Genomic DNA, 27,428 nt, shown 5'->3' with positions numbered 1-27,428 from the left:
AGCAAGAGATTATTAAATTAGTATAAGCTAATATCTCAAAGTATTAAAATCCGCTTGACCAAACAGACTTTGCCTGTGGCTTCAGGCGTTGGGCCCCGTCTGCCGTCTGGGGCACCGAGTCGGATGTGTGAAAGAAATTTTCCCGCGAGCAAAGTCACATGTCGCAGGGGAAACCAAATCCAGGAAGGACCCTGCTCCCGCGCCAGAGCACAGCCCGGGAAATCAGTTTCCTCTTTCAGCTTTGACACCCCTCTTCCCACCGGCATCCTTGTCTCTGAGGTCCAATCTTCCCCATTAGCGGTCCAGGTTTCGGAGGCCTATAGGAGAGGAAAAGCCCCAGTCTCAGACCCAGAAGGGACCTCGAGGACCCTGGCTCCATCCCCCACTAACTCCCCTGCTCCCTCCGTCATTCTCCACCCCCACCCTTACTTCCCCTCCCCTTCCTAAAGGGCGTCGCAAAAGCCTGGCGCATCTGATCTTTCACCAGCACCAATTGAAAAATGGGTGCATGTCACAACACAGATCACTGCCTTCTCTGCTCTGCTCCCCACCGCGCGCTGCAAAGGGCCCCCCAAAGGCGGAGGGCCAGTCCCCGAGGGGAGTAGTGTCGAAAGGCGAGTTCGAGTGAAGCGGGAGTCGCTCAAAGCTGCCCATCGGGGCCCGCAGCTTTCCTGAGTTCCTTCAGCTCGGCTGCAGGGTCTGCGTTGAGGTAGGGCTGAGGCGCAGGCGGAGGAGGTCAGGCTGATACCAGCGGCTCAGAGCCCACGTTCTTCTGGAGCGAACTGATCAGAACGGTCCATTGGAGGGGCCCCTTAATGGCCTTGTCTTGGGACTTTCCGGCTGGGAAGGAGGTGGGGGCTTGACTTGACAAGCTCTCAGGTCCCCAGGAGTCAGTGGAGCTCACCTGCCCCTCCCTTGGCATCTCCCCTGCTCCAAGTCGCAGAGAAAAGCCCGGGGTTATTAGGCCGGAATGGGTCTCTTCTTATGGATGGGCCCGGGTGGGTGGAAGTGGCTGTGGAGGGTCCCTTCGCCTTAGGACTGTCCCTCGGAGCTTACTGATTGATTGGAGAATAGCCTGACAGACGTGTCCTTCCGGCCCCTTTCTGGCGTCTGGCCTTGTCTTTTCCGTGTCAGGATCCAGGGCCCTGCGGGCAAGCAAAAGCCGGAAGGCCAGATCCTGGAGGAGGCAAGGGGCAAAGCCGGGTGTCTCCGCTCCCAGGCTTCCAGGCCTTCCGCAAGGTGCCTGGGCTCTGGGGGCACTCACATCTCACAGGGAGGCTGCTTGTGAACTCAGCTTTCATCTCGTCTTAGATGGCCTTCACAGGCCCTTTAGTTCCCGAGCCCTGGCTCTGCCAGGCCAAACCTGATCCTGATTCCCCCTCCCAGGGACCCTTGCCACCACCTTCTAGGCCAAGCAGGGATCAGACCCTTTGGGGGGGGCAGGAGATAAGCAAGAAGAACGGCCCCAGCAGGGGCTTCGCAGGCCTCCACTGCTATCCTGCTATGTCTGGAGCCAGGAGTTGTTCCCTCTGCCTTATCCGTCGTCGTCCTCAGAAGTGGGGGCCCAATGGACCAGCCCCCAGCAGCCCCTAACACAGCACATCAGACAACAACTCTTTCTCAAAACCATAATTTTACTGTCTCAAAGAAACTTTATAACTTATTTACAAAGTTCTTTCCCCCCCCCAAGATACAAAGCAATAAGTTAACATTCTCAATATAAAACTAAACTTTGACATAGAGAACACAAAACACGGGTTGATTTCAATTGATCACATTTCCCAAATTTCACAAGTAAAATGTCGAGATTCTCATTTCACAAAGCATCAGGGTTTACAGCCACACACAACAGAACGGAAAAAAGCTAAGCTTGTGCAACATGTTTACAGAACAATAATAATAACAATAATAATTAACAAGAACAATAATATGTACAGCAATTAGATCCTGCACTGGAGACTGTGCGTTCAGAGTGGTGACTGGCATTATTCTGTGGTTGAGCCTCTGGGGATTGTTGTAAAGCTGCTTTTGTCTTACTTTAAAGCCCACTAGCATTTAGGGAACTAGCCCACGCCTGCCTGTTTTCTCTCCGCTGTCCATCGGTCCTCTGTCCCCACAAGGAAAGAATTAGGATTTTCCTTCTTGCCCAGACAAAGCAATCGAGCTTTCTTCCCAAGATGAGAACATTGTATTGGCTTCATTTTTCTCTTTTTTCTTTTTAAAACAATACGGGACATGTAAAAAATGCAAATCATTCGGCTCCAACCTCTCCATACTAGCAAAGTACAAAAGTTACTGTATAAGTTAAAAATCACCAGGTCCTCCTTTTTCGTTTTTCCGGTTGCGTTTAAAGTAATGGGTACGTTCGGACCCTATGCTCCTCGCGCCCCACAGAACCGCGAATAGGCCGAATATTCAGACTCAGTCGAAGTCCATTTCTCAATAAATAAAACCCCCTCCCTCCAATTTCCCTCCATCCCCGAAAGAGCCACACAGATGGTTAGACAGGCCCAGGAAAAGGTCCAAAAGGACAAAACGTTCCAGTATCCGGAAACGGGCGGCGCCGCGGCCCAAGCCTTCTCCGACTTGGTGACTTTTTTCAGAGGCCGAACGACGAGGACAGCGGATGGACGAGGACCTCGACTTCGTCAGCGCACAGATACAGAGTGAAAGGAGACAAGAGACGGACAGGACACGAAAGAGCTTTGCTTTTTCTACATTGTGGTTTTTTTTTTTCCCTCCTGATAGTCCCATACAGCCGAGGGTCGGCGATCGGGTCGGGCGGGCTTTCGCTGCCACTCGGGCTGTCTCGGGCTGCTGTGCCTGCGCTCCCAGGCCGCTCTCTGCTGTTACCGGGCTGCCGAGGCCTTGGCTGGGACAAGGGCGTGGGCGCCAGGAGAATCGCCGGGCCAGACCGCGCGGGTCTCCGAGGAGGCGGCGGGCGTCCTGCCTTCACTGTTCCTTCTTTCCCTCTGGGCCCTTCTCCTCCGGACCCAGGGCACGCGGACGGGGTGGATGGACCGGGAAACGGGAGGGGCCCGGGCCGGGGTAGACGGAAAGGAGGCGGGCGGGTGCAGGCGGGCAACCTCACATGAGCTGGGGTTGCTGCATAGCTTCTTGGTGCGCCGAGGGGTACCACGACGTGTAGCTGGGGATGTAGGAGCCCGCGCTGCTGCCCGAGCCCTTCCCGGAGGAGGAATTGGGGTTCCAGCCGGGCGGTACTGGCGGAGAGCCGGCAGACAGCGCCCGGCCGTTGGCCAGCGCGCTACCCTCCAGAGCCGCCCCGCCCTGCTTCATCAGCTTCTTGAACTTGGAGCGCTTGTTCTGGAACCAGATCTTGACCTGTAAGAGCGGACAATAACGTGACTCGGTCTAGGTCCATTGTGCCTACGCTTTGGTTATGGGGAGATGACTGAGCAGTGGGACAGCGAGAGAAGATAACCCCCGGCCCCCTACCCAGCGCGCCCCTACAAGCTCCCTGCTGGAGAAACAGTACCAGTCCCCTCCCCCATAAGAACCAAATGCTGGGTGGCCCCACTGTCGGCCGCCGGTGACCGGCGGGGGCAGCTCTCAGAGAGCCAGGGGGCGTGGTGGTGAGCGGTGAGCAGGGATCCAGGCGTTCGCCTGCCTAGGACTCAGTCCGAACCCGGCAATCGTCGGGGGAAGACGCAGCGCCTGCATAGCATCGAGCCTTTAATCTTAATCTGAACATCAATAAAAGAATCGTGTGTGAAAGGACGTGGAAAACATTTATTTGCAATGCGACCCGCCTTCTCTTCGCGCCATCATTTCTGCCTTTGAGTGAGTTGCGGGCTGACTGAGGAGGCCATAGGGTTTTGTTAAACTTTTGGACGTATATCAGCCTTTCCTTTGCGTCCGTTTGTTCTCGCAACTGCTCCAAATCCCGTCCCAGACGTTGACAACCCGCGCCAGTCGTGATCAGAACGCCCAAGGGGGTCCCTGGAATCTTAGAGGAACCAAAGAAGGAAGGTTCCGTTTCTCCTCCAGGGTCTGGGACTTGGGAGGTGAGAGGACGGAGGAAAGCGCCCCCACCCCGCCCCCAACCTGGTGAGGAGGAGGAGGAGGAGGAGGAGGACGGAGACAGAGCCTCAGGCCCAGGCCCCGAGTGATTAGCCACACACTTTAAAGGCAAAGAAAGGATTAATCCCCAAGTCTATTGTTCCAGTTGTTCGGGCACGTGTGACCTCAGAGTCCCTAAACAAAACGTCAAGGGAAATCCTTCCTGAGCCCTAATCAGATTGCCCAGGGACTGAGGGCCGGGCGGCTGGCAGCGCCGAGTACAGAGTGCAGACAGAACCAGGGCGCGCGCGCGCGCACACACACACACACACACACACACTCTGACCCCTGAAGCCCAGAGAGCAAGAAGCTCCGGGCGCAGGTGGGCCGCGGGGAAGCCTGCGTGGCGCCACGGTGGGGCAGCGGCGAGGTACCTGCGTCTGCGTGAGTCCCAAGGAGGCTGCGAGCTCCGCCCTCTCGGGCAGAGCTAGGTACTGAGTTTGCTGGAACCTCCGGTTCAAAGCCTGCAACTGCAAACTGGAATAAATCGTCCTGGGTTTGCGAATCTTTTTCCCCTTGCCATTGAAGCGCACTTCGCCGCCTTCCACCACCGTGCTCTTCTCAGAGTCAGCCCCTGGAGGGACAGCAGAAGTAGGAGACGTTATAAATGCAAGAGACCGCTTTTATTGCGGGGAGGCAAAAGCAAGCGACTATAGAGGGGTGGCGAAGGCAGCGCCAGGAGAGAGAACGTTCGAGAAACTCCGAAAGTCAGGGGAGGGTCCCTTCAAGTCCGACGGCCCGACCCTGGCCGCTGCAGGCGGACTGGGGCAGTTCCCAAGAGCGCAGCTCCTGCCTTAGCAGGGAAAGTTTGCTATTTTTGCAGGCGGTAGTTGAGGTTTAATTACCCTTAATTGCAAACATTGTTTATAGCGCTACGCAATAAATAATTACCGAGACTAATATGTGCACATGTGGGTTTCTGTTTTCCAGCAGGGTATTGTGTGCTCGGCGCATGGGGCCGCCCAGAGGCCCAGCCAGTGTCAGGGGACGCTCTTGGATTTATCCTTTGCTAGATAGTTGCAAGTTGGGTGGATTTTTTTTGTTATTTCTTTCCTATGACAAGGATGCGTAGATTGATACCCGAAACCTCCCTCTACTGCTACGACGCCCTCCCCACCCCCATCCTACCTATCTCTCCTCCTCTCCTCTCCCTCCTTTTGCTCTCTCTCTGTCCCCCTCCCTCCCTTGTACCTCTTCCTCTCCCTGGCAGGCGCACATACCTGGGTCCTCCAGGCGGCTCTGGGCGAGGCTGGCGCTGCCCGGGTAGGACTGCACCGAACTGATGTAGGGGCTGGATGCGTGGCTGCTGACCGAGTTGACGTATGGGTAGCCCAGCGGTCGGGAGAAGGACGAGGCCGAGCTGTAGGCGCCGTCGGGCTGCGAATGGCCCGCCGAGTGTAAACAGTGCATGGAGTAGTGCCCATGGGACATGGGAGAAGGAGACATTTGCTGGTTGGGCGGCCCAAACTCCATAAACACCGCCTTGCCCGACACGGGGCTGTTGAGACTTTCTGGCATGGTGGTCATGGTCATCTCTTCTCGCGGGGTCTGGGTGTGGGTCTCTCTCTCCTCTGCTTCCCTTTTGGGGGTCTCTGTGTTTCTCAGGACAGGAAGGAACCCAATTTAAGCGGAACAGGGGTTTTCACTTTCCATTCATAAGAAAATGGAGTTTGTCTCTTTGAAAAGTCTAAGCATGATGCTGCCGAGCTCCCCAAACTCGCTTCAGAGCTTTGACTCAGCCAAGGTCATAAATATTCATAAGCTGGAGGAGCTGATTGGTCCGCTGTCTTGCATAATCACCGGGGATTGGTCCGAGGCGCTCCGGCTCCGCTGGACTAGAGCGGGCGAGGCGGCCCGGCCTCGTGAGAGACGCGTCCACACTTCCCGGCCAGGGCCCCTCTGCAACAGAGCGCGCCGCGTGGGGCGCACAATGGGCTGCGGCTCCCGCGCCGGGACCTTCGTGGCCCGCGGCTCTTCAGCCTCCCGCCTCCCCGGCGCGCCTTACTTCCAGAAACCAACCAGCGTCTCAGTGCCGCCGCACCCCCCTCCTACTGTCCCCACCCTCCTCCCGCCCCCGACACTGGGGACCAGGGCACCTCTTCTAGACGCCGCCACCAGGTCTGGCGCTGAGCTAAGGCGTCTCTGCAGCCCGGCCTCGGCTTCCAGAGCGCGGAGTCGCGCACTGAGGGGGCGCCAGAGGCGGTCAACAGAGCGCTGTCCTCCCGAGAGTCTTGTGCCTAGCGCAGCGCTCTCCTGACGGAGCCTCCCGGGCCTGGGTCCGCTCTTCCACATCCCTGGGGGCGGGTTTGGGGCCCTTCGGGAGAACTCACTCACTCGGCCGCCGCGCCGCCGCCGCCGCTCCCTGGGGCCCGCTCTCATTGCTCCAGGCCAAGTTGGCCACTCCAGCTCGAGGCTGCACCGGTCTGATTAAAGCAGTGCGCGCGGAGAGCCAGGAACCTGCGCTTCTCCTCCCAGGAAAGGCGGCCGCACCGCCCCTCTCCCCTGAACACACACCCCCCTCTTCCCCTCCCAACCTACCTCCGCCTTCCCCTCCCCTCTCCACTCCCCAGGGGCCCAGCGCCCCGGCTCACTCGCCCCAAGGGCGCGGCGAAAAGTGGAGCCTAGGAGCTGGCAGGCCCAGTTCTGCCTGAGCTGAGGATGCCTCATGGTCATTTTCCAGCATCCTAGGGTCTGGGGAGAGTAGCCCGGGTGTAGGAGTCCTGGGGGACACCTAAACTCGCGGCAAAACCAGGCCAATGGTAGCATCTCGCATCTCTGTGTAGACACGTCTCTCATTGTCGCCCAGGATCCTCGTCTCCAGGGGTCAAAGCGGGCCCCGTCCCTGGGGCTGGGGGCAGAGCTGGTGAAGGCAGAAGCTGCTACGGCGCCTTCTATCTTCTGGCGCTCTAGGTACAGAAAAGCCCACAAGAGCCCCCCGCAGCCACAACCGCACAGCCACCCCTATGAGGTGTGGCGCGCACCACGCTGGCTGCGAGGGGCTGTTGGTTCCCCATCCCGCCAGTCCCACGGTGAATCCCAAATTACTTTGTTAGGTAATTAGAAAGTGTTGATAATTATTTCTTTCATAATTTAACGGTGTGACGGGAACGGGGAAATGATCTTGTGAAAGTTCACACGTGCAGATGTATTAGTTACTGATTCATTTGATTAAATGGTAGTCTCAAGTGCTCGGATCCGCAGCTGAAGGCGCCCCATTAGCATAACACTGATGTTTAATTTTCATACGCATAATTAGCCATATATTTAACACTAATAGCAACATGCAGCCTTTCAGCTTTAAACAGCCCGGGATTTGATCTGGCCTGAGCTGAACCTTCGCCGATGCACCTTCCCCTGTCTAGAGTGCGCAATGATCACAGGACAGACCTCTGTAATCAAGCACATTTTGGCAGAGGGAACACCAGTAAAAATGAACATTCAAAACAAAGTACATCGGTGCTGTCGTTACAGATATTAGTGGAAGGGGCTTCTCTTTTTTAACTTCCGTAGCAGCAGCTGCTGCCTGCGAAATTCCTCTCCTTTGGTTTAAGGGTGCGATGTTGGGGGTAAAAATATTTCAGGCAGCGTGGTTGGAACAAAAAGAAAAACAAAACAACAAATTCTCCAGGCCAATAACGGGTTTGCCAACGTTTAAAAAGATTTTTCTTTCTCCCCACCCCCCCCCCGCCCCTTAATCACCGAACCACACCGTGAAGCTTTGTAGCAACAACCAGCTAATGACACCGCCACCAGACAACTCCCGGAGCCGCTCCACTCCTCTCGTTTTCCGTGTTACACTTGAGGTTTTAATTGCTCCTTCTTAGCTCCTGTTTTGGGGTGTGGAGTGTGGTGCGGTGCACCCTGCACAGCAGCGGATGCCTCCTGGGCCCCTGGTCTCCCACGCGCGCCTCGCGGGCCCTGCCCACGTAAGTGATCGCCGCGACTGGCGCGGGGTCGGGATTGGGGCAGAGGGAAGCAAGGCTGGCGATTCTGGGTGCTCAGGACAGCCCGTGAGGAAACCCGACGGCTGGACAGCCCAGGGCCAGTTTATTCTAGAGAACTGCAGGGTGGGGGGAAGGGGAGAGAGGCGGCTCAGGTCGCGATAGTCTCCAGGGCTCTCTGCCGTCCACATCTGGAGGGGGATCCAGGTCTTTCGCAGCGCAGGGGACAGGGCTGGCTCCAGGGAACAAAGAACCTGCACGGGAAACCGTTTCAGAGCCTGGCTTATTTTAAAAATGAATTCTACCTGGGCGAGGGAGTGCCTACACTCTGGAATAATTTCTTAGCCCCAGAGAAGCAGGTCTCAGGAGGGACGGCTGAGCCAGGGCTCTGGGGCGCCTAGATGCCCGGCCTTGACTAGCTTCCCCATATGTGATCTTACCTTTACTCTAAGAACTCAGGGTGGATCCCCCCCACCCCCAACGCTAAGGCGACACCTATTCTGAAACGCCGGTTTGCTTAGATATTCGCCTGTCCCAACTCTGAGAGGAAACAAAAATCTACCATTTATCCTGAGAGCCCCGGATGCTAAGTAGAACCTGTTGGAGACACTACAGGACCGGGCGCCTGGTGGTGTTAGCAGGAGCCACGCGTGGCTGGAATCCCTGCAGCCTGGGGTGAGGTTTGGGGCCAGTTTAGCTGGCACGGTGGGGGGGGGAGGTGGACAAAGTATTTTAAAACCTGCTTCCTAATTTCAACCTCAAAGCATGTTAAACAGAGTTTGTTCTAATACAAGTTTATTTCCTACTGAGTCGCTATTGGCTGGTGCTAGTAATACATACATATATATGCTTGGTATTTAACTTTAGGTTGGTCACTTTAATAAATGGGATTATAAATTTGTCCCATAAATACTTCCACCTTGGAAAAAATTACTGCACAAGCAGCATGTAATCCCAGTGGTTGGTAGAATTCTGTGGTCCCAGTGAAATTATTTTGGGGCAGTCTCGTAGTAAACTGATCCGTAGATTAAGATACTGGCTAAGAGTTGCAATCTGACTGATCTACGAGAGAAGTGAAGTCATTCTCTGGCAAAACTCTCCCAACACCATCTGGCCCTTGCTCCTCTCTAGAAAATCCGTGTTGTTTTGGGGCAGACCTCAGTCTTTAGACCTTTGTTTGGCCAACTCTCCAGTACCCCGTAAGTTTTTCTGTGGACCTGATAAATCTTCAACCCTTCCCTTGTCTTTTCCAGCTCTCAGATCCACTAGAATTGGAGTCACCTCTGTCCAAATTCTACATACCTAGACACAGAAAGGGAGCTGGAAGGGTTGGAGGATTCCCAAGAGAATCCCAAGTTCAGGGAAGAGCTTGAACTAGTCACTATTCCAAGTGTGCTCATTAGCCTCAGTTTCCTGTGACCTTTCCCACCACTCTGAGTATCGCATAGACTAGCTGTCTCTCCAGTCCTGTCACAGAAGCCACCTGTTGTGGCAATGACAGGTGCCCACATTTTCTTGGTGCTCTGGAGCTGAGCCCAATCTATATTTAGCGGATGGCAGCTTTGTAAAACCCGCTCCAGTAGAAACAAGAGTTAGTGCAACCACTGACCGGTGGGACACCCTAAAACCCTGATCAGGGAGAGACTACTTTTCTACGTGGTCTGCTAAAACCCCTTTCCATCCCTGAGCCCACGTGTGAACAGGTCCTGGGGAGAGTCTGCAAGGGAAGGGATGATACTCCGGTTGGGAATGAACCTTGGGAGACACAGAATGTGGACCCTTGGACTTCCTACTTCTGAAGCAGGGGAGCTGCTGGCTGGCTGAAGCAGGGTTAGACTCACCAGCTGTAATCCCGACTAACTAGGCCCTTGCCCTCAAAAGTTCCTGTGTCCCTTCTTGCAGGGGTGCTCTGGGTCTCCAGCTCAGGAGTGCGAGTCTGAAGAGGGCCAGTATGGGAAGAGGTCAGTTTCGGGGCTAGATGGGCCAGATACTGTTTACATCTGGCGGGTGGGTGGGGCCGATGCTCCAATTCCTAGGACAACAGTCTAGTTTCCTATGTTTGGGGTGCGGGAGGAGGGTCTCTCAAAAGTAACCTTTGGGATAACCGGTCAAGGCAAGTTATGGGCCAGCAAGGAGGAGCCTCAGGGGACCAGCAAAGTCATGCTTTCAGATTGATAACCCCATGCTGAAGGGCCAGGCCCAGGGTCCAGAGGCAAGGAAATGTTTGTAACTAACCTCTCCATTCGCGGGCTAATTTTTTCATTGCAAAGCAGCTATGAATGGGGAAATAACCGGAAGGGCTGGGGCAGTAGGCCTTCGGGCTGGCCAGTGTGGGATCCACAGAGGGGAAAAAAGAGACTTCTAAAAAACTTCCTACCAGCTAGGCTCCAGTTTTATTTCTGCGCACGCATTAAAAGTTCAGAGATTCAAAAATGAACCCACCTACTCTTGCCACCTAGTAACTATCAGAGACAAGGAGCATCAGACACAATGGTTTTAAGAGGTTAAATCCTTTTACTCGGGCAGAGTCAAGACAAGGGAAAGAGAAAACCATGCATTTCTAGGAATCCCTCGTCTTCCAAATGAGGGCGTTCCTACTCCCTTTCAAGATGCGTTTCCCGCGTTGGGAAGCCGAGCCCAGCCCGGCGCCAGGATCCGTCTCTCCGAAGGCGCACGGCCACATCCGGACTTCAGATCTTAATTCCCAACTGTCCCCAAGCCCCACCGCATTTTCCAAAGGCGCTACTAGGTGCTAGGTAGGTTACTGAGGGACCTGCCGTTAGCCTGTTTTTTCTAAAAGTTCTCCAGCTGGATTTCAGCAATTTTGGAAAAAAAGGTGCCGGCCTCTGCGACCTTCTCTGGACGCTCCTCAGGCCTCGTGGGGCAGTTTGGTCAGAATCTCTGCGCCCCACGACGTGATGAGAACTGTGTGCTCGAACTGGGCGGACCTGAAACACACGGCAGCGGTCAGCACGCGCGCCAGCACCGGCGGGACGGGGACCAGCGGTTTGCCCGCGTCGTCGGACGACCCTTCCCTTCCCATAAGACTTAAAAGCAACCGGGCAGAAAGCAAAGACCTTTGATTGTCCAAGGAGACCACAGTCCATGCGTCCTCCAGCACTTTAAATTCAGGGGATCCCTCGGTTATAAGTGGCTCTGTAAGAGGGAAAATATTTACTGCAATGATCTAATCAGATTCTTGTCAAACATTGTTTCGGCTGATTATCAAAAAAGAGAATAAGAAGGTTCTCCCCCCTCCCTCCAAGTGCTTCCCCCCACGGGTTCATGTTGTCATCTCGCAAGGGCTGATAATTGATGTTGCTTACATAGTATTCTACAAACTGAACAGTAGGAAGAGGAAACGCTACGGCATTCAAAAATGTATGAAGTTGCCTAGTTTGTATTTTTTTTAGAGGAAAAAGGGCATTTTAATCAAGCCTTAATTAGGACCCTGTGGATAATAACCACCCAAACACCAGTCCCTCTTATAAATACCAGTTTTTTTTAAAAATATTTGAATTTTAAAAACATGCTCAAAATGTTCATTAATCAGCAAATAATAATTTTCTTATTTCACTCTAATTGCTTCTCCATTAAGTCCCACAGTCAGAAATATGATGCCTTTGGGGTCTTAGGTGATTGGAATTTGGAGGTGACACCAATCACATGACCAGCCAGGAATGAGCCACCAGAGAGCACATGCCACTTGCTGACAGGGAGCAAGGGACATAATCGCCTCTAGTTACTGGGTGTTAATGAAAGAAACACACACACACACACATACACACACAAAACAAAAAGCCAAACACCACATTATGCTGGTAATAGAATTAGAAGTTGGACGGCTGCCGTCTCCTAAATGTGTCGGTAAGTATCTGATTTAGGAAGATGGGGCTTGAGGATATTATTTAATCAGATTTACTATGCATCTGAATTATTTCATTATGCTGATTGGCTTTATTAGTCCTTCACTGGACTGCCTGGCCTAGGCCAGCACTGCTGCTTCTGCCTGGGGAGCCACTACTCTCCGAAGAGGAGCCTGGGCACTGACCTATGGTGAACGCCATGCCCTCCTCCATGAGTAGATCGCTGTCATTCGCTGTAAAACAAAATAAAAACAAAACAAAACAAAGGTGTGGGGAGTGGGGATGGGAAATGGAGAGAAGGACAGAAAGAAACAGAATTAGAGGGGGCAGACAGCTCAAAAACGTGGTCATTTTATTTTTTATTTTAGGGTAGAAGAATGGGTGGAGGTTTCTGGAATCCTGAGTGGTGGCTATCACCTAATGGTTAAGCACAGAGCTCCTGGGCCTCAGCCTTTGCATTTTCTGAGTTTGGGGTCAAGGCCACTATGAAGGGGGCACTAAGGCTGAGCACGGGCAGCCTGGGTGCTTGAGATACCTGTTGGACTCCCCTCACTCCACTGTCCTGTGGACACCTGCTGCGAGGTCTCCTGGCTTTGCTAGGTGCAGGAACTTGCCCTCCTCCCCCAAGCCAAAGAGAGAGACATGCTGGGGACTGATGCAGGGGAAGGCAGGTTGAAGTAGGAGGCAAGAAGAGGGGTGACTTGAAATATTCCCAAGTGCTGGCACTGGATGAGGCACATGCCTGAGAGGCCCTTTCTCTGCTCCAGCTTGGACCTCTTACAAGCTGCCTCAGGTGGAATTCTTTGGCCTAGAGGGAGTTCTGACCTACTGAGTCTCCAGGGATCTTCCAGGGGATGGATTCCAGCTAACAGTTCCTCAAGGGGCTGCTCCCACCCCAAGCACACAAGTCAAGACCCCAGGACCAACTTTCCTTTGGTCCCTGTCCAGGTGCGCATCACCCCACCCCATCTCCAGGGGACACTCCATAGAAATGCTTCCTACCCTAACCCCAACCCTCCTACCCCTTCTGGCCCACCCTTGCCTTCTCACTGTAGGGTGCAAATCCAGGCAGTGAAAAACAGGAGATTCTGGGAAAGGAATACAGGGTGGGTATAGTCTAGAAATCACTAAAGAGTACATGCTGCTAAATACATCAGCTGTCAACGCTGTGCAGGATGTAATGAAGTTTAACCACAACAGTCAGCGGTTAGAGAAAGGGATAGAAAAAGAAAAACAGAAAACAGTCATATGTGCACGCTGCTGGGACATTGATGCAGTCAGTGGTGTTTTGTTTTCAGTAAGTTTTTCTAGACAAATATCCCTTGTGCCTTCCAGCCATCACCCTTCAGGAGAAGACAAAAAGCAAAATAAACCTCATTTTGGGATTGAAACTGCTGGGCTCTAATCCAGTAACAGTAATGTGCTGGTTATGATTAAGTAGGACCCCCCCCACCCTGCCACCTTCCCACCTACACACAGCACACAAAAGGATGACAATGTGGATTCAAAGTTGCAGTAAGAGATTCAGAAGCAAAACTACTTTATCCTGATAACATTCAATAAACAGCTCCAAACTAACTTTCTTACCATGATGCCAAATTTCTGGATGTCCATGAAAGTAAGATCCTATCCCATGCCCCACAAAATGTGGACAGACTTGCAGACCATTCTGCTGAGTTATGTGGCTTTAAAAGTGACCGAACAAAATATTTAATTAAATTAGGTAATTTTTAAAGCATATATAGATAAAACAAAGTCACTTTAAAAATATTATCTGAAAAAGAAAAAAAATCAGTTATATTTAGAGTCAGAAGGTAATAATTTGTTTTCATTATTCTGGAATAATTTAAAATTTTGTCATTGCTTGTAACAACTCCCTTTGGATAGATGAAGAAAAAAGGTATGTATCTAACAGTAGTTTGTTTCATTTACTTTATGTTTTTGGGTTTTTTTGTGGGGGGGGTAATTAGGTTTATTTATTTTTTATTATCATTATTATTTAATGGCAGCACTGGGAATTGAACCCAGGACCTCACACATGCTAAGCACACACTCTACCCCTGAGCTACACCTTCCCTCTACCCCTTGCTTCATTTACTTTAGTACAGCATTCAAACAAGGCCATTTTTAGATGATGAGTGTGCATGCACACATATATAGATCAGTATAACACAGATACATGTGCAGGTAATGCAGATCACAAAAACCTGCCTGATTCGTATGGAGTTTCACAAAAAGACTGTGCAAATCACTACCAATTTGGGAGCCAAACAGAAAAAAAATAAAAATCTGAATTGTGACTTCCTACTTCTCTAGTTCCTGTATTATGGTCTATTTCAGAACATTATATATTTTACAAACAGACACACTCACCCCGACGGTCACATCTGCTTTGTCAATATTCTTGAAACACTCTAAAACTTTGTGATTATGTGGGATTTCTACTCAAGACATACACCATTAACAAAATTCACACAGAATGTTTTTTAAAATCACTATGATGCTTAAGAGAAGCTAGTATTGCGATTTCTAATTCTTGACGCTTCATCAGTTACTTCTACATGCACATCTTTTGGGTTCCATCTATTCCATATAAGTAAAATCTGGCACATAGAATCCAACCCTAAAATCTTCACCTATAAGGTTAAGTTGTTTTTGAAATCAGGTAAACATATTTATTTCAGGGAGCACCAAAAAGTCAAGAACATAATACCATTAACAATTTGTATTTTCATGGGGATGAAGGGCAAAGTGCCTTAACCCGACTCATAAAAATGGATTGGGATATACAGGACCACTGTTTACATTCTTAACAAAACCAACGTTCTTCCATCCTGAACTAGAGTTTCCAACAGCCCTTCAGTTTAGTTTAACACAAACTCAAGCGTTTTGCCAGCATCTTTATGAACATTCGTGTCAATATCTAGACAATACTTTTATCCAGACATTTTTAACTTTCATGTCCAGACCTGTAAAATGTCTTCACTTAGACCAGGATGTCACTATCAATAGCAGATGGGTGGCTTCCCATTCAGATTTACTTTCTATGTAACAGTGCAGAAATAGGTCACCTATGCATGTGTTGAGGAGAGGAATGAGAAGTCAACGTTTTTTATCTCTTACGTTGTTCTTTATGGTTATGGTTATTTCTGTGTGTCTCTGTACTTTGAATAGGAGGTGTAACAACTTTTCCAAGATGTTTCTCTTTGTACTGCACAATTTTGGAATGGAAATAGGATGGAGAGTGGATGGAGGGTGGAAGAGAGATTATTAAATAAGACACACCGATTGAGTTTTTTTGGTACAAAAATGGGTTCTACCTAAACCAGTAAATTATGTTATGTATGTCCCAACAAACCTCAATAATTCTAAGAATATTTATTATAAACTGTTCTTTTATTCTCTTTTCTTTAAAAAAAAACTAGATTTTTTAAAAAAGGCTCTGACTGATTGGCAGGCATCACAGCTATATCGTAAATGTGGGTTACAATAGCTATCTTCATTTTAATTTCCGATGAGTGGAGAGGAAGAAAGCGCATTCTGAAAAAAACACTTGAGGCCCCTCCCCTCCCCCCTATACCTCTCATTCCTCTTCATAAAAGAAGCTGTGCAATTGCTAGGGTGCCTTCTACAACAATTTACTGCCTGGATCCTGCTGGAACTTCTGGTTATAGGAGGATCATAGAATGAATGTGTCATGGATGCAAAGGTCAGAGGATTTCACAGTCATGTGGGAAGAGGAAAAGAACAGGACAAATTTCCCAAGAACTAAGTAAACACTCGTGTCTGCTTTTAGGGAATTTTTCTTTTGGATTGGTAGTTAGCTTTTTAACACATACCTCCTGAGACTGATTGGAATAAAATCTCATTAATGTTCCTAATTAAAAGCACGTCCCTTCTACTATTCTGTCAGCTACCATATTTCCTCTGTTTGGGAATACATGGAGAGCATGAGATATCTACCTGATTCTAGGGTTTTAAATCTAACTTCGTAGAGAGAATCTAAGAGATTTGGAGAAGCAAATTCCACTCTAACGTGAAATCGCGTCCTGGACATGCGAGCTGTGGCCACGGGCAGGTGGAGCATGCGTGCTTTGCTTGACTGGTGTGTTAGGGAAAACGGAAACAGCTGGAAGGGTTGGGGTGCCCAAGAGGTGTGCAGTTACTCCCCAACTCTGACCATCGAGGGCCCTGACCCATTTCTGAGCACAAGGATCCCCTTGCCCTGGACATTTCACAGATGAAAATCTGCCTTCTTTTTGCTGAAATCTACTGAAGAGAACGCTCCCGGTATTAGCTCTTCTGTTTTGATTTTCTCTAACTAAAAATCCTCCAAGATAGCACGTCACTTAGATGAGCCTGAGCACACTTATGATTTGAATGGAATCAAATGGAATATTTGAGGAGGATGGGAGGGGAGAGGAGGAAGGTGTATAAAAGTAGTTTACGAACTTACTTTAAAATCATACGGTATTATTTTAGCTCATGTTTCAGTTTCAGTTTATATTTGAAAGAGAAATCTCTCTTAAGGAATTTCATCTTGTGACCATTTTCTTAAATTCCCTTTCATGAAACCGTTTTCCTCAATTGAAGCTTTGTCTAGATAAATTTTCTTAATACATTTAAACTATACTTTATGACTGAGAATACATTCCCCAAAAGGGCAGAGGAGTACTATTTTTAAGTACATACTCTTCTAAAGGAATAAAAATGCACATGGAAATAGTTTTATTATAATTTTTACACGAATCCTATAAATAGGACTGATTTCCAAATAGTCACATCTCTAATGAAAAGATCTCAAATGGCACCTGATTTTCTAAGTTTAGGAATTTTACTTTAATCTTTCAAGGTTTTTATTTAAAGCAGTAGTCTTTGAATGCAGGAATGCACAGACTCAAGGATTCCCTCTAATGACAAAGAATGTTTAAGTACAATTAGTAATATTTTTGAAAGCCAACAACTGTTTTCCAAAAGAGTGGTACACTTTTTTTGTTTCAAACAGGATCACAAATTACTGTATTTTTCTTACAATAGTGTTGAACTTTTATTTGAGGTTTTCTGTTTCTGAAAAGCAGACATGATGGATTGAAATAAAAGATAATTTATTGCAATGCTTACTTCCATGTGCAGAGAGAAGCAGTGTAATTGTAATTTACAGTAGCTGTCAAGAAAAATCCATCACAGATGACATTAAAATGACTTATTTTGCCTGAGCCGCTTATTGTTTAAATGTGCATAATCTAATAGAGATTATTTTTTAAAATCTGCTTTATATTCTTCTAAATTAATATCAAAACATATACTTATGAATTAAACATTAAAAACCATTCATTGATACTCTCATCATGACATTTACAAGTATAAGTTTAAATTATTTTTGATTGAACTGTCACGTATTTGTGATGCATGAATCTACACATTCACAATATTCTCATGTACACAGATCATATCATCTAGAGATAATTATAAAAATACAGATTTAGAAATATTTTAAAGCAAATGGCGGTACAGTGAGTATAATAACACTGTAACCTTAGGACCACTAGTCATCTCTCATGAAGCAAAAGGGCACACAAAGTACTCTTTTCATGAAACTCTGCTAATACTTCTTCAGAGAGATCATCCTATCCTTTTAGGTTTCAGAGAATTTCAAAATTTCCTATAAAGCTCACTAGGTTTTTGGTGACATAACACTAATAAAAGATGCTTGAATGTTCTTTTCATGGTGTATCAGTCGAGGGAGGCTATGCAAAAGATGGTGAATATCTTAAAATAAACGAGGCTGCCTTGAAAGAGGTTTGTAAACCTTCAGTCGGTAATGATTCTGAGTCCTTTTGGCTTAAAGATGGAGATGGTTTGTTTACCTACTCCCTTGAGATTTTGCCTGAATAAGAAAAGGCGAAATAATAGATGTCCAGAAACACTGCCTTAACACATCAGAACAAACATTTGTTAGAATCGGGGCCAGCTTCCTCCCTGGTGGCAGACATAAACCGTCTAAATAATGAAATGTATTAGGGTAAAGGAAAAAGTTCATTGTCTGTTATTTTTCACATACTTTTGTGGGTACAGTTGTTGGGACTGGTCTGGTTTTCAAAGGAGCTTGTACATGCAAATTCATACTCTGCAAAGACTGACCTTTGCATCCAGATAGCTAAAATCCAATGTCACTTTCAATTTTACTCTTCTTCTTCTTCTCCTTTTTTTTTTATGTGGCTGGAATTAATGTAGTGAATATGTAATGAAATGCATTATCCTGCATGGAGATTTATCAGATTTTCCGACTGAACGCTGCGCTTTGCTAGTACTAGCTGGAGTTCACCTGCGTGTTGGTGTGGCGTGTGGCTCTTTTTTGTAAAGAGTTAAGTCGTACACAAAAAAAGGGAACAAAGGTCAGCACCCAGCCGCCACTTGAATGTGAGATTTTCCTTTTTCTTCCCCTTGATGTATACTCGGCTCCGTGTTATTAGTCTTAATGATGGAAAATTGTAGTGTTGATACAAATCTTTTTTTCAAAGTAGGAGGCGGGAGCTCCATTTGTTAGTAAGTTTTTTTGTGACTAAAAGCCACGGACAGTACATTTATGTAGCAGTAAAAGGCCTAGATGCTCTTTCCATAGCAGAGCTAATTATTCCTACTGTGACCTTACTGATCTAGCCTGTTCCTAGTACAGCTCATCTGCACGCCTGTTCCTCTGTGTAGATGGTGTCAGAGAATATGAAAAACCCTATAATGAAACCATTTTCATGATGGAGAAAGGCTACTGGAGTTGCACTTGCTACAAAGAGGCTCAATTATATGAGTAATTGTGATAATTTTCTACATTCATAGCCTTCAATGGGGAAAAAAGAATGAGAGCCACAAAGGAAAATTACTTTAACAAGAAAGTACAGAGAGTAAAAATGGAAGAAGAGACAAAAAAAGGGGGAAAAAAATAACCAGAAAAAAAAAGTTTAAAAAATAGATCTGGAGGGAGGAATAGCGAGACAGGGAGAACAACAGAAATGCTCAAAAGCCCATGTGCAGCTGTGTTGCACAATTAAATTGAATTTTTTTTTCTGCAGTTGATGAATGTGACTACTGCAAATGTGCCTCTGTAGTTAGCTATCATTTGTTGTTCCGTGACAGGAAAAGGATAATTACCTCTCAGAGAGAATCAAAGGCTGACATGCCCTTTAGACACAGCCATGAATGCAGAGCTCGATAGAATGCCTGAATAAGAATCTAGTGTTCTCTGCCCCCTTCTACTGCAGAAGAAATTTTGTTAAAATGCAAGAGCACCACCAGTAAATTTGTTGAACCCTAGGTGTTCAAAAATATGAGGTACATCTATCGACTCATTCCATTTGCAAAAATAAAACTGCATTTTGAATTCATTTCTATTATATTCATGGACAGTCAGATAGTGAGATATGCATTAAATTTCTTTTCCCAGTAGGGGTCTGATTCAACATTTCCTATGAAAGAACAGAGAGACACTATCCTTTTTTCCCAGGCTAGTTAGCCTATAATTTAAAACTGTCAAAAACACAATTTTGTTCAAAGTCTTCAATAAAAGCTTCTCCCATATAACCCAAAGAGATTTTACTAAAGTTTGATTCAGACACTGTTACAATATTTTTAAAGCCATAAATACATTTAACTGATATTTTACTTCCTTTTTTCTTAAAGTATTTGAAGGCTTACGAGGAAAAAAGGCAGCATCTTTTCAAGGTGACTACGCCTTCCATCCTTTAGACAAACGGGAAGTATTCAATGGTTCATATTAATGAGAACAGTACTTTAAAAGGTGCTGATGTGATCATCTTTAACAAAATATGTTACTTTTAAATGAAAACACACATTCTGCATGTCTACTTCAAAACAGTCATGGGAGAAAAAGAGATCAGATTACAAAGAAAAGTCTTGAATTCGGAAAATACACGTGCTCTCAAAAAGCAGGCAGAGAAGGCTGTGTGGAAGGTAAACAATGGTTTACGGGAAAAATGAACAAGACAAAAAAAAAAAAAAGAACAAACGATCATCCTTTCAGGCTGTTTGCTAATCCACTAATTTGAAAGGTAAGCCTGGCTTGAGCTAATGTTTTTTTATCTCTGTATCACAGAAATAGGTTTCACTTCATGCCTTTATAAAGTCTAGCTTTCCTCCTGCCTCACTGTCCAAGAGTTGGGATACTTATCCCCTCCTTAGATACTCTTCCCTGTTTGGTGTGATTTTGGGTAAAGGCACACTACAGACCAACATGTCAAGCTAAACCTAAAGCAGTCATATAAATATTGCTCGCTGCTTCCATAAGTTTCTTTGCTGACCTAGTATAATTCACTTTTTTTAAAAATGTTTTTTTTTAACCTCGGGGAACAACATTGCAGCCAGGCAGTTCACATACTGATATCAGACCGAAATGATGGTTCTGAATCATAAAACATGTCATCAACTTTATACCAAGCCACCAATAACCTCTGTACCATTTGCTAACCCTCCCTTTACTTGTCAGTGGAAGGCTTACCTGATTGTGTTTCCAATTATAGAGAAGGGAGCCCCAGCTCTGCAAGCAGCAATGGCTTCATCTCTACACTTCCTGGCAACTTCCACTAACTTTTTACCACACTCATCCACGTTGCCCACCAAAAATGTTTCAGAGGTGTCTCCATGGTAGCCATTGTAGTAAACCTAACACAGGCAGAAATTTAAAAATAAGTCTTTGTTTAAAAATCTCCTCTCCTAAAGTATACACTGCATTCATTTCTGTATTTAGTAGATTCATGTGTTTCACCCTTTCAGAATTATTGTCAAGTTTACTAACAAAAAAAGAAGAAATAGCCTTACGGAAACTATGAAGATGGGGACATGCAATGATATTGTAAAATTTTAAAATAAATAAGTGCCTGGTATGGCCGTTTCAGCGTTATGATTAGCAAAGCCCTTGCAACATTTTGAGTCCTCACTTTATTTCGGAGACAAAATTATACATGCAAAAATAGTGACCAAAGTCACTGACCCACAATTACTACAACAGGTTGAGAGGATACAGAAGTATATAACATAGTGAAAAGTTTCTTCAGTGTCATAAAGACACTTATCTTTCATTGACCAGTCCCATACTTGGAAGAGAGCAATTATTACCAGAAGAAATAAGATAGACATGTTAGTGTTATAATAGACAGTAGGAGAATTCAGTTCCAAGAATCGAAGTATCAGAATGAAGCATGTTATAGACAAATCCCATCTGGAAGTGAAATCTTAATCAAATGTTGCAGATAGCAGAATGTTAACAGAAAACGCTATACATGAATTTTCAAAGAATTAGAGTATAACAAAACAGGCTTATGAATAAAATTACAGAAAATAGCATTTTATCAGACCTCAATGACTCCGAAGGCTCTGCAGGATCTTGAAAGACACCAGACTCATTATAAAAATCATTAATTATCAAACACTATAATAAATACAGAAAGCAGAGAAGACTAGTTGAATATTGATCCTTTTATGTAGTGTGGAATTTGCTATTTTGCATACATTTGTCCTATGTAATTATTTTTCATATTTCTCTTTCTCATGAAGTAGAATGCAGAAACTATTATAAAAAGGACATTTATCTGACTTTTCTGCTTTAATACTGAATTAATCTCTATAACAGTCTGCATTTAAAAAAATTCTCTCGTACACTCTGTGAGGGAAGCAGGAGAAGTCTTTATTATATCTTCACTTTCTAAGTCAGGAAACTGGGACACAGACAAGTAATTTGTCTAAGGTTAGTGGCAGAACATAGAGGTAGATTCAGGTTAATATGATGGATCATTGGCTTCTAATCAAGTGTTTTCACTACTACATCAAATTACCTTAAAACTACCTTACAATAAAGCAGTGATTTATATATTTATTCCCATTTGCAATCCAAGAAAGAACAATTTTTGATTTTATACATGAGTACACAACACTTGCTAATATGAGTAATTATTAAAACAAAACTGTAACTTTGAATGTTTACAGAGCTGCTATTTAAATAAAAATGTATTTTAAAAAATCTTTTATTTGCCTTTTCATATTACTTTTTGCTAGCCTTCAAAATGACTACTTGAAACATTTAACACATCTGGAAATAATACTTTTGAAAGTCTGTGGCAGTTATCTATAATTACTGTTTTTACCCACAAATTATTCTTGTTTTATACTTCATTTATTTAACACATGTTTATTGAGCAACTAATATGGGGTATCACATTGCATTTTTTTAGCTTTCAACCTTTAAGGGGGAAGTAAGTCTATTTTCTTGTGGTATATACTAGAAGTAAACAATTAGAAAATGCAGTGAATATTTTCTGATAAAAGTACAGGATCTAATAATGGAGTCTTTCACTAAATAAAATATTTCATAAGAAATACGATTTTTAAGATACTGACCTATATGTTTCTTTGATCCCTTCACATTTCTAGACACCTGAAAACATTTCACTCTGATCATCTGAATGTTAAAAATGGAACTGTTTACTGAAAGTCTTCAGGAAACTTCAAAAAGCCATGAACTATTCTCTTTGGACACATGGGAAGCAGAAGGGAAGAGTCTGCTGATTTTATTCAAAGCAGCAATATTTTATTAGGGGGTGATTAGGTGAGATAATAAATGGAAAGTCCCCAAATCAGGTACAATTCAAAAGAAAAGTGCATCATGAAAAGATACTTCATTTCAGGCACACTTCATAAAATACCTCCTTCTACATATTCTGAGTTGGAAAGATATCAACAGAATATATGTGGAGTAAATGTTCAAGTATTGTAAGTAAGACAAAATGATATAGGAAAGATTATTAGGAATGAAAGAATCTTTGGCTATCTCCTCAGACAAACTGACATGAAGGAAAAAGGCTGAACTAATTTAAAAAACTAAAAATCAGACTGAACTAAGTTACTAGATGCCAATCTCCACCTCATTCCCACTCCCATGTAAGTTTCATGGTTGGGATATGAAATGACTATTACTCAGAATATTTCCTCAGTAATAGAAACTGTACTCCTTGGATGCTGTCTGCCTCAACTAGTTCTCTTCAGATGTTTAATTTATATTCATTTCTTTTAAATGTATTTATTAATCATCAGATGTATAGAATTTATTTACAATCTCCACAATCTAAAGGTACCATTACAAAATCTTTTAGTACAGAAACAGACTCACAGAGGTAGAAAACAAACATATGGTTACCAGCGGGGAAGGGATAAATTGGGAGTTAGAGATCTGCAGATACTAACAACCATATATAAAATAGATAAACAACAAGTTTCTACTATATAGTATAGGGGACTATATTCAATATCTTGTTGTAACCTATAACAAAAGAATATGAAAAGGAATATATGTATGTATATGTATGACTGAAACATTATGCTGTACACCAGAAATTGCCACAACATTGTAAACTGACTATACTTCAATAAAAAAAATGGAAAAAAAATCTTTTAGTAAAACGAACGGCCAAAGTGCAAATAACCTGAGTCTCAGAATAGGGAAAGGCTAAGAAAATTAGAAAAGGTTAGAGCTCGTATAGTTTGAAGTTCCTGTGTTAAATTACTTGGGTTTGTTATTTAAAAGAAAGGCTGTTAACCATTTGGTGAAAACTTATGTTCAGAAAGAAAAGCACTCTGCTGGGACGCTTCGAGTTCAAGGCTCTCTCCACCAGAAATGGAACACAACGTTACCTTCAGGGATTTTAATAAATCTAGGGAACACTGCTAGCAAAAGAGTTGCTGTCCAAATAGACTGACACACACAGGCCAATGTAGCCCCTAATGACAGAGTAAGATAATGACAGGCCCCACTCAAAATCAGCAGGAAGAGGAAGATCAATCTTGGCAGAGTGAAGGAAAAATGCTGGCTTTCTTCGCGTTAGCTCATCTCATACATATCCAGCTTCAGCAGCTGCCCAGTGCCGTGGCGCTCTGCATTAACTACACAGTGGATCAATAACAATTACACCTTCTCAAAAACATGACACATAGCAGGATTGGGTTGACATTTCACTTAGGCCAACATTGATCTCAGTGCATCTGATTCCAGCCCTAAATTCAAGTCAGGCATGGGTTTACTTGGAATAAACACAGAGTTAAAGACAAAAAAAGGAAACCAGCTAGCTGCTTGCGTCTGGGTCTAGAAGTAAGCAGCACTTCCCTCGGTGAGGTTCGCATTTTCAATCCACTCTTCTTCCTGTTGCTACCAGCAATTCTGAAGTTGATCAAAGACTATTTTTTATATGATTTACTCACCGTGACATCAATGTTGATAATATCTCCATCCTGAAGAGGCCGACTGGAAACATAAACAGAAAAAACAATGGTGACAGACAGATCTCAATAAAAAGAATATAAGAAGAAATACCTAATGACTACTACCACTGAACCAATAAGCTGCGATGATAATTCGGAGTGCAGAAGGAAAGAATGGAATAACTATACTTAATCTTTATGTACGTTAGTCATTTCAATTTTTATAAGAAATACATAACATGAATATATATTGCCATTGTTTACAAATCTGCTATTCTTGACAAAATGTTATTAGTTACCTTAATTTTGCAAAGAGCCAAAACAATAGTTGATAACCAATATTTGCCTGCATTTGGATTTTTACCATTTAAATGGTTAAAATCTAGGAGAGTAAAAGAAATGTTTAACGTACAATCACTTTTCTGGATTACATATTACTTTAACAAACATTAAATGTTGGTATTATGTCCATTTAGAAGCAAAATACTTCAAAAGTTTTGCTTTACCATAATCAGCTTCAAAAGTTTGCAGGTGGGTTTCAATTAAACTATAGTGTCTTTCAACTTACATTATAGATCTCAGATTCATGTTTTAGTTTCCAAAGGAGCAGTATGTTATTAAGCAATGAATACCTGTCAGGAATACCGTGACAGAGCACGTTGTTTACAGAGGTACAAACAGATTTTGGAAAACCTCCATAGCCTAGAGGTGAGGGATAGGCATCATGACTGATGATTTCCTGATGAACAAGAGCATCTATCTCTTCAGTTGTCATGTCAACCTAAAATATTAAATAAAGAAATTGTGGAGTGACAGTTGAACACATTTCCTGTATTTATTGACTATGCCTATAGCTATGGCACGTCCAGGTGAGAGTGTATAAATTTACTGTGATTAACTTGTAGTACGACAATTTAATTAATTATGATTAACATTAAAATCCTAAATTGGCCTCTTTGACAATCATTGGGGCATATAATGGTGTTATGGGCTCTCAGGAAGTGGAAAATTTCAACTATAAGATCCTTTAAATCATTTGTGAGTCATTAAATGACAGGACTCCTTTTTGGCCTGAAGGTTTAAAAATACGTTCTTAGGCAACCCTTCCCCTTTGCCAATGGTTATGGCCCTGGGCTAGCTGAAGCATATACGTTCTCAAAAGGATCTTCAGTTTAGATGCCAAAGCTTGAAAGTAGGTCAACCCATGTCTTTATATTTCAGCGAAGCATTGCATGGATTTTACATGGAGATTACGGATCATCATTTTAAAAACTAAGTCTGATACATTTTGTAGAGACTCGGTTTCCCTAGTCTTGATTTCTCTTGTGCCTAAAACAATCAATGTATTTTTTAAAAATATTTTTCCCTTACTAGAAGGTCCTTGATTGCTCTCAAACTAAAAGAAAACTAAAATCAAATTTTATCTGTAGAAGACTATCTCCATAAGCTCATAAATCATGAGTAAAATTCTAAAACAAAATCTTTTTATTAAAAATTAAGTGTTTCTTCAATAGGTTTCTTTCTGTTATTTTATATTCATATCACCGTTAGTTGCATTGCTGTAATGAGTCTATTACACAGATGATACACCAAGTGATTTCATCTTTGAGTCTCATTTCTGAAATTCTGCCCACCTTTTGGTAAGTACGGGCCCATATTTTCTTTTATGATTCTTCCATAGCAGGGTTCAGATTCAGTTTCAGGTTACACTGAAACACCTAAATCTTGTAGTAAGATGGTGTACACAATTACAGTGCTGAAGTACCTATAGCTTAGTATCTGGCCTGATCTTTCTTTGCAGAGCTAATGCAAGAAAACAGGGGACAAAGGATGAGGCAGAGCAACTCTTCAGGTGCACGGAAATCATGTGGGGAATAAAAGCAGAAACTGCAGGCAGGAATAAGGGGCAAAAGTCGAAGCTGTCTGCCATGGATCAACCTGGATAGGCTGAGCCCCAGGTAAATCCTGAATTCTGCTACTTAAAATTGAACGTGGATTTTAGATTCCTTCTTGAATAAACAGGAAATAATATAACCCCTTTCCCCATCCCAAGACTTTACTTAATATTGAACAAATTAGACGTGTACAAAAGAAGAGTTAAAGGGAAAGAGAAAAATTAGGAGGGCCTGTGGTCCCTTATGTAAGTCTTCTGAGAGCTGGTGAGACATCACCTTTAAAGTCTTCCCGGCCACGAGGAGGACATGACGGGCCAGCCGACAAGCCTGACGAAGCCCTTGAATCTGATCTTCATTCTTAACTTCTATGCTGTCTCCCCAGTCGGGTACAATGCCTGTCGTCACATAGTCTGGCTTCTTTATGTGCTTCAGGAAAAAGGATTGAAAACGAAGATCAGAACCCAGCGCACGACAATGGGGTCATTTTTTCGGACACAGCCTCCTGCTTCATGGGGCTCTGCCCTTCCTGCCGGAGCACCGACCTCCGAAGCCAGCACAACAGACCCTCCAGGCTGCCCCCAGTCCCTTCCCCTGCCCTTTTGAACTTAACATTGCCTGTTAGTGCTGCTGCCTCTGGATGGTCTATTAACCTTACTGTGCTTTCAGTCAAACTGGACTGAAGGAGACTTCTGGTCAAAACAAACAGTAGTTTTCTTTTCTTTCCCCTCCACCAACCCTGTTAGAAGTCTATTGCCATTGATGACAAATAGCACCGAGCTTCCCAATTGCCAAATGGTTAATTAAGAGCACTTTCATCTCCTTCACACAAGGATACAATTTATGCAAAGGATAGCTCACAACACCCTCTCCGAATGAGTATCTGTAAAAGGCTGACTATCAAGTCCACAGATGCCTATTACATATACACTTCTCTGACACTTTGCAACTGTACCCAAACTAAGGACGAACTTGAGGACAAAACAAAACAGCTCTTTCCTTTCTCTTTCTTTTTTTTTTTCAAGTACATTAAAAATACTTTGAATACATCCATCATTTGTCAAAAACAAGCTCCCCCTCCTCAAACACTAAATGTTCAACTCTGATCACCCTTGGAGAGCATTTTCCATCACTAGCTTAAATCCATGGGCAGTATTCAGAAAATAAATACTGTCTTACACACAGAGCTTCTTTCGGTCTCAAGGTTTTGCACAGCTCTTTACAAAATATTTACGGAAGCTTTGTTGAATGGTACCCAGTAAGGCTACATAGTAGTTGGGGACAGGAAGCTGAGGGAGATAACACTATTCAACTGACCATCACAGCAACCCTGGAAGGGCTGAGGTTAGGGCTCTGCTCTTGATGAAGCGCATCATGCGGGATTTAAGGGC

At 44.7% G+C, this 27,428-nt stretch overlaps 2 protein-coding genes across 3 annotated transcripts in view; both read right to left on the bottom strand.

The window, feature by feature from the left end:
* Positions 1-1,614: 1,614 nt before the first annotated feature.
* DLX1 (distal-less homeobox 1) lies at positions 1,615-6,496 on the bottom strand. Of its 2 annotated transcripts, XM_072961159.1 has the most exons (5): positions 6,411-6,496; positions 5,301-5,672; positions 4,455-4,654; positions 3,539-3,675; positions 3,208-3,342 (listed from the first exon to the last, which is right to left on the bottom strand). In XM_072961159.1, the coding sequence occupies exons 1-4, from the start codon at positions 6,457-6,459 to the stop codon at positions 3,571-3,573; spliced, it is 726 nt and encodes a 241-aa protein (XP_072817260.1). In that variant the 5' UTR covers positions 6,460-6,496; the 3' UTR covers positions 3,208-3,342; positions 3,539-3,570. The 2 variants fall into 2 exon arrangements, with proteins under 2 accessions (XP_006214006.2, XP_072817260.1); XM_006213944.4 differs by lacking the exon at positions 3,539-3,675 and having other exon boundaries at positions 1,615-3,342; positions 6,411-6,463.
* Positions 6,497-10,515: 4,019 nt separating this feature from the next.
* METAP1D (methionyl aminopeptidase type 1D, mitochondrial) overlaps positions 10,516-27,428 on the bottom strand; it is a 75,813-nt gene continuing 58,900 nt past the window's right edge. The window contains 8 exon segments of the mRNA XM_006220482.3: positions 10,516-10,969; positions 11,099-11,177; positions 12,073-12,120; positions 13,475-13,572; positions 20,397-20,560; positions 24,146-24,188; positions 24,778-24,926; positions 26,317-26,466. Coding sequence (XP_006220544.2) covers positions 10,891-10,969; positions 11,099-11,177; positions 12,073-12,120; positions 13,475-13,572; positions 20,397-20,560; positions 24,146-24,188; positions 24,778-24,926; positions 26,317-26,466 — 810 coding nt within the window. The 3' untranslated portion in view covers positions 10,516-10,890.

The sequence above is a fragment of the Vicugna pacos genome, chromosome 5 (genome assembly GCF_048564905.1).
Source record: "Vicugna pacos chromosome 5, VicPac4, whole genome shotgun sequence".
Classification (NCBI taxonomy): domain Eukaryota; kingdom Metazoa; phylum Chordata; class Mammalia; order Artiodactyla; family Camelidae; genus Vicugna; species Vicugna pacos.
Note: the sequence above shows the minus strand (reverse complement) of the source record. Positions and strands in the feature narration are given on the sequence as shown.